At 42.8% G+C, this 7,719-nt stretch overlaps 1 protein-coding gene across 1 annotated transcript; it reads right to left on the reverse strand.

Annotated features, from left to right (window-relative positions):
• Positions 1 to 3,586: 3,586 nt before the first annotated feature.
• LOC128412344 (vitelline membrane outer layer protein 1-like) lies at positions 3,587 to 7,719 on the reverse strand. Its single transcript, XM_053385251.1, has 3 exons — positions 7,536 to 7,719; positions 5,730 to 5,833; positions 3,587 to 3,958 (listed from the first exon to the last, which is right to left on the reverse strand). The coding sequence occupies exons 1-3, from the start codon at positions 7,701 to 7,703 to the stop codon at positions 3,637 to 3,639; spliced, it is 594 nt and encodes a 197-aa protein (XP_053241226.1). The 5' UTR covers positions 7,704 to 7,719; the 3' UTR covers positions 3,587 to 3,636.

Genomic DNA, 7,719 nt, shown 5'->3' on the forward strand with positions numbered 1-7,719 from the left:
TAAGCAGATATTTTCACTGACTGAGCTATACGTCTTGACCCCAAGATCTATTTTGGTCAGTCTGCATCAATTTATATACCCATCAATGTAATGTAAAGTTAATATTTTTGCCCTAATGTGTCATCTCCAGATGACTTATAACTAAACTGAGTATCACTGGTCACAATAGAAATCATTGGGAGTGGGAGTCTCATTATTACTTCTTTCCATTGCAAAAACTATCCATTTATTTTCACTCTGTGTGTTCTGTTCTTGTACTAGTTGTTAATCCATAAGAACAGAAGAAGAACTGGTTGGATCAGGGCAGTGGCCCACCTAGGTCAACATCCTTTTCTCTCAGTGGTCAGTCAGGTGCCTTTGAGAAGCCTGCATGTAGCACCTGGAAGTAACAACACTCTCTCCTCCTGCAGCTTCCAGCAAGTGGCATTCAGAATCTTGGAGCCCTTCTTGGAGCCCCTCCTGGAGGTAGAATGTGTGTCTCAGGGTTAGTAGAAGAGTTTGGATTTGATATCCCGCTTTATCACTACCCGAAGGAGTCTCAAAGCGGCTAACATTCTCCTTTCCCTTCCTCCCCCACAACAAACACTCTGTGAGGTGAGTGGGGCTGAGAGACTGGCCCAAGGTCACCCAGTAGCTGCATGTGGAGGAGCGGGGAAGCGAACCCGGTTCACCAGATTACAAGTCTACTGCTCTTTTTTTTTGTATATAATTTTTATTAATTTTCCAATAGGAACAAATTTATAGCACAATTAAACATTAGGAATTCATCACACGTCTTTTTACTTTTAGACTTCCATCAACATGTCTGATAATTTTCCGTAGTTATTACATATCTTCACATTTCTTCATTTATATTGCACTATGTATATCTTATCTTACCATGTTATTTAAACAATATTTCTACCAAACCTTCTTACAGAGCTTCTTGGAAACTTACAAACGTTATATCATTATCACAAATATTTTTAAGATATTCTGTAAATTTATTCCAGTACTCAGTGAATCTTTGGTCCCGTCGGTTGCAAATCCTCCCTGTTAATCTGTCCAGTTCTGCATAATCCATTAATTTCGTTCTCCATTCTTCAATCGTGGGCATTTTTTCTTGTTTCCATTTCTGGGCCACAAGAGTTCTAGCTGCTGTTACTGCATACAAAAATACTGTCTGATCCTTCCTTTTTATCTCACCACCTAAAATTCCTAATAGGAATGCTTCTGGTTTTTTAACAAATGTATATTTCAATATTTTCTTTATCTCATTATATATCATTTCCCAGAAACACTTCATTTTTTTACATTCCCGCCACATATGATAAAATGTCCCTTCTTTCTCCTTACATTTCCAACATTTATTGCTCACCTTATACATCTTACTTAATTTGACTGGTGTTATATACCATCGATATATCATTTTCATAACATTTTCTTTAATTGTGGTGCATGCTGTAAATCTCATCCCTTCCTTCCATAATTCCATAATTACAAGTCTACTGCTCTTAACCACTACACCACACTGGTGTAGTCTTATCATCCATGAATTATGATAACTTATGAAGACCAGAGTTCATAGAATTAAGAGCTGGAAGTGACCCCAAGCATCATTTAGTCCAGCCCCCTACAATGCAGGAATCTCAGCCAAAGCATCCATGACAGGTGGTCGTCCAACCTCTGCTTAAAAACCTCCAGTAAAGGAGAATCTACCTTCTCTCGAGGGAGTCCGTGACACTGTTGAACAGCTTTTACTGTCAGAAAGTTTTTCCTTGGTTGGAATCTCCTTTCTTGGAAGTTGAAGCCATTGGTTTGAGTCTTGCCCTCCAGAGCAGTAGGAAACATGCTTTTTTGGTTAAAAGCAAGTTGGTTAAATGCTTTTTGATATTCCAAGTACAGTGGTACCTCTGGATACGTTCCGGAGCCCCGTTCGCATCCTGAGGCGAACGCACCCCATGTCTGCGCGTGCGTGGGTCACGATTCGCCACTTCCACGCATGCGCATGACGTAATTTTGAGCGTCTGAGCATGCACAAGCGGCAAAACCCGAAAGTAACGTGCTCCGTTACTTCCGGGTCGCCGCGGAGCGCAACCCAAAAAGGCTTAACATGAAGCGACTTCAACCCGAGGTATGATTGTACAGTGGTACCTCGGGTTACAGACGCTTCAGGTTACAGATTCCGCTAACCCAGAAATAGTACCTTGGGTTAAGAACTTTGCTTCAGGATGAGAACAGAAATCACGTGGCAGCGGCAGCAGCAGCGGGAGGCCCCATTAGCTAAAGTGGCACCTCAGGTTAAGAACAGTTTCAGGTTAAGAACGGACCTCCAGAACGAATTAAGTTCTTAACCCGAGGTACCACTATATACAATATCTGTTGCAGGGTTGGGGAACTAGATGCAGCTGGCAAGCCATGACATTACACACACACACACACACACACACACACACACACACCAATGTGGGCCAAATGTGGCAGGTGGGCAGATTATCTACATGTTAATACTCTCAAAAAATCTAAAAGATAGGTGAAGAAAGACTTCCAATTCTATGATTCCCTTTGCAGAAGTTAGGATTATTCTCCCTCAGCAAGTATTCTCCAATATGTAGCCATTCTAGTTTCAAGTATGCTTTCCACCAATTTACACAGCACAGATGTTAGGCTAATGGACACGCAATTTCCTAGCTCACTTAGATCTCTTATTAGTGATTTGATGTTAGGTTGGCTACTTTCTTGTCTTCCAATACAGGTGCTGGCATTAGTGATGACTTGCATATTTTTCTTAGAATATCAACATTTTTACATTTCGGTAATTTCAGAACTCTCTGTTGCAGATTATCTAGACACAATGATGCCAATTTTTAAATTTGCAATTTCCCCTAAAATTTCAGATTTAACAGAAGTGACTTCATCGTGCCTACTTGATTGGTTTCTTCCAGTCTCCTCCTAGAAACTTAGTGATCAAGGCATAAGAATCTGTCCAACATCTGCTGTGAAGACTGACGCAAATAATTTGTTCCATAGGGTGCAGGGCATTTGTGCCACCCCAGATGCCCGAGCCGCTAGCTACGCCGCTGGAGGTGAGCTCCTGTTGCTCTGTCCCAGCTCCTGCCAACCTGGCAGTTTGAAAGCATGCCAGTGCAAGTAGATAAACAGGTACCACTGCGGTGGGACGGTAAAGGGCGTTTTCATGGGGCCTGGCTTCCGTCACAGTGTCCCGTTGCACCAAAAGTGGTTTAGACAATGCTAGCCACATGAGGCAGACAAACGCTGACTCCCTTGGCCTGAAGCAAGATGAGTGCCGCACCCCATAGTCAAGTTTCACTGGCCTTAACCGTCCAGAGGTCCTTTACCATTACCCTTTTATTGTGACAGTGCTGAGTTTGGACCTTATGATCTGACTAGGACTGTACATCCCTGAGGGGCTAAAGAGCATGACTTCCCCTGCTGTCTCCAAATCTGACAATCAGCGCTTATATATTTCTGCCCCCCTTTTACGTCTCTGCCCTCCTTGGGTTCTCCTCCCATCAGAGGGCTGAAAAATGAGTCTAGTGCATCAGATTTTTTTTATATAAAAAAAGACACAGCTCTCCAGTTAAAGGTAAGGTTTAATAGAGGACAAATTCATAAGCTAGCAAATCTGCAGGAATGTTAATGAAATATGCCAAAATTTCCTTTGCAGCAATAGAACTTAATGTCATTAAGTGCAGTGTCATCTTCAGGCCCTTGTGGAAACTCGACCTTTGTCTGGATGCCACATATATAGGAACCAGCGTGGCAGGGAGAGCTCCATGGGCCAAAGGTTCCCCATTCATGCGAGTTGCCTTTTAGCTTGGAGTCATCGCTACACATGAACATGATGTTGTTGGCTGCAGTGTCATCCCCAAGTCCTTGCGGTACTTCCACTCTCAGGGAGAAGGCCTTAAGCTTGGATGGTACAGGGCAATACTGAATCTCAGACCATGCTCCCCATCTGCCAAAGATGACAAAGCTGGCTTGAGAAATATATTCAGATTTATTTATTTTTTATTTTAAAGTTTGCTAATTGTTTATTTCGAAATGCAAAATTGAAAATTAAAAAAGATATAAAAGAGAAATATATTCAGATTTTTATATCAGCTGTACCCTTCCGTTTCCTCTGTCTATACCCACCTACTCCTCATCCCCTCAGATCTGCTCTAGAGAGTTTGAAGGGGCTGCAGGAGGAGGAAGAAGAAGGGGAGGTCCCATTACTCATGGGATGTTGAATGTTCTCCCAAATGACTGATACCTCAAATGTAATTAATGAGAACATACAATTGATTAACAGCAAATCAAGACCAAGGAAAACTGAAGCAATTTTTTTGGGGGGAGGGTGATATCTCCTTCCTCTTGAGTCAAAGCACAAGGTCAATACCACCACACCAAGTCAGGTGAGAGCCTCCACAAAGTTTCGTGTTCATCTGTTTCTGTACTTTTCTGTATAGCTTTATGTTTTCCAATGTAATATCTCTGTTTCTCTTTGATTAAAAAGGAAAGCGAATCCCTATTACTTGCCCCCCCCAAAGGCCCTGAATCCATTTGTCTGTAATTTGGCAGGCTTAATAAACCCTCTTGTGCCTGCGTATTTCATCCACTTGTCCAAAAGGGGACAAAGCTGTAGCCGTTTTTATATTTCCCATTTCAATGAATGCGGAAACAAAAGAGCTTCATTTTATACAGTTTAGTGGTTCAGCCTAATACATAGGCTGAAGAGAGAGAAAATGGGGGGGGGGGGACAGGGTGACTCAGATACAGATTTTTTTAGTAGTGAAATAATCTAGGTTAGGTTTGCCTGGCTGCATTTTTCCTATATTTTCATTTTCTCCTGGGTTATTTGTCCCTACTTTTCTAAAACAAATGGGGGAGGTTTTTCCTATGAATATCTTCACAATGAATGCTTAAAACTGCTGCTTTACCAAAAAAAACCCCAACAAAACCTTGAGTGAAAGCTAAGTTTTTTTAATTTAACTTTGTCCAAGGCCTTGTTATTTATGCAGTGTCTGTCTGCTTTACCACACTACTGAGTACAAAGAGTTATCTGAGCCACTGCGTACATTCCAGAAATTATGGAGCTGTTTTCATTCTGCCTTTTCGAAGATGTAACTGGAAGCAGCGGAGTCGCAGTGCTTCCTGGTATGGGAGAGAGTTGGGGCAAGGCAGACGGGAAGTTGCCATAGCACAACAGTCTGGGACTCCTGGCAGCCCGACTGCACCATGCCATTGTCCCTGCCTCCTCACCCTTCCTCTCTCCCTCCTGGCATTGTATCTCCATCGCACCAGGCAAGCCACTTCTGGGTATAACTCCCAATAAGAGAGAAATGTGAGGTGAAGTTGTTTCTGGTTTGCTAGGTCCTGGCCAGATCAGTTCTTTTGGACCTAAGAAGAACGGAGGCCAAACTGTCTCTCTGTGGAGTTGATTGGTCCTAAGGCAACTTCCAAACGTTGGTTTTGTCCAGGTATCGTAACCCTGTGGTTGGTGACTTGAATGTAGTCATCCACACAAAGGCAGAGGAAGTGGACTTGTCATCTACTGGCCACAGAATTTATGAACCCTCATTACCACTGCTACTAAAATAAAAAGCGAAGAGGGAGATATATATATATATATATATATATATATATATATATATATATATATATATATATATATATAAAACAAGATTGGCACAGGGGGAAAGCCTAAATTATGGTGACAGCTAAAAAAAAAAGATAGAGATGCTCACTCCCCAACAGCGGACGAAATATATGAATCATCATTGCAGAACAATCGGATGCCATTTAGGGCTGTATCATCGTCTTTCCTTCTACCTCCTTGATATGGTTCCACCTGGTGTCAAAGAGGAAGAGAGACTGTGATAAAGTAAGAGTCCTTTGGCACTCACTTGGGCTACCAACATGGTGGGGAATTGAATATAATCAGGGGGGGGGACTCAGAGTGAACAAAAAGTTCCCTCAAGCACCCTCCAAAGGAAGAGGATTGAGTGAAATAGGCTTGTTAAAGATATAAAGTCAAAATGTGTGCCCTTTCATGTAAGCCTGAAATACTAAGAAACTTAACAGAAACTTTGGGCTCACAAACTGAATTCTGTATTATAGTAGCCTATAGGTCTAGGGCAGCCCTGAACAGGTTAGAGAGACTCCCAGGACTCCCATAGAAAAATGTATTACAAGACAGATAATCAAATAATAATAATAATAATAAATTTATTATTCATACCCCACCCATCTGGCTGGGTTTCCCCAGCCACTCTGGACGGCTTCCAGCAGAATATTAAAATACAATGTTTCATCCAATATTAAAAACTTCCCTAAACAGGGCTGCCTTCAAATGTCTTCTAAAAGTCTGATAGTTGTTTATTTCCTTGACATCTGATGGGAGGGCGTTCCACTCAAAGGCCCTCTGCCTGGTTCCCTGTAGCTTTGCTTCTTGCAGTGAGGGAACCACCAGAAGGCCCTTGGAGTTGGACCTCAGTGTCCGGGCTGAACGATGGGGGTGGAGATGCTCCTTCAGGTATACTGGGCCAAGGCAGTTTAGGTTTTAAAGGTCAGCACCAACACTTTGAATTGTGCCTGGAAACATACTGGGAGCCAATGTAGGTCTTTCAGGACCGGTGTTATGTAAGAAAGGATTGTGAGCAATTCTGCGGGGGAAAGATTCTAAGAAGATTCAGAATTGAGCTGAAGAACAGTGTTGATGCCAGTACATTGAAATAAGGGCATTTTAGTAAATGATCGTTGTAATGCTCCCCACCCCCTTGACTGTTTTATATGCTGTTCTAGGAGCCTGGTATGGACATGGTGAATCGGAAGTGATTTCACCTTGGACTTCCTTGCTAGCTGACGCTTTTTTCCCAAAATCAAGGACTGGCTGGACTGGCAACTGCCTCAATTTGCCTAGTGATAGGGCTGGCCCTGCCTGCCATTCCTAAACGAACACAATTTCACAAAGTTCTTCCTGCCACCACCAGATCGCACCTGGGATGGGCTGTAGCTCAGGGGCAGAGCATATGTTTTGCATGCAAAAGGTCTCAGATTCAGTCATTGGCATCTTAAGCCTGGAAGAGTCTCCTGTCTGACACGCTGGACAGATGTTGCCAGTCACGGGAGAACTGACCTGGGGCAGGTAACATGTGATGGTCTATATTCTCCAGCATTTCTCTGATGAAAATAGGGGCATCCTAAGGAAAAGTGGGACATTCCAGGATCAAGTCAGAAACTGGGACGGCTTCTGTAAATTGAGGACCACCCCTGGAAAATAGGGATACTTGGAGGGTCTACACTGCTAGCTCCTTCACAAACTACAATTCCCAGGATGCACTGACAAAAGCCATGCAGGTTAAAGTGGCATGCAGCCAATGTAAGTTTGCATTGTTGATTAATGTTTTGCCAATTCTGGGCCTGTTTTCTGGTTCACACTAAGACGCTTTCCTAGAGATGAATATAACTTTGTGGGAAGAAAGGAGGGCAGAATCATCAGAGATAACCAGTTGTGAGGTTGTCTGGAAAGCAGGATACAAGTCAAGTTTTACCTTCAGTGAGAAACCAGTAGCAAAACCAGAGCAAAATTCTTTTTTCCCCCAAAGACCCCATGGTGCTCCATTTAGCACGGAAATGACGGAGTCATAACCTCGGGCCTCTACTTCCCAGAGGTAGCAGAAAATGATTGGGAAGACCACAGCAGTGATGGAAACATCCATATTGAGGAGTCCTCCT

Source organism: Podarcis raffonei, chromosome 4 (genome assembly GCF_027172205.1).
Source record: "Podarcis raffonei isolate rPodRaf1 chromosome 4, rPodRaf1.pri, whole genome shotgun sequence".
Lineage (NCBI taxonomy): Eukaryota > Metazoa > Chordata > Lepidosauria > Squamata > Lacertidae > Podarcis > Podarcis raffonei.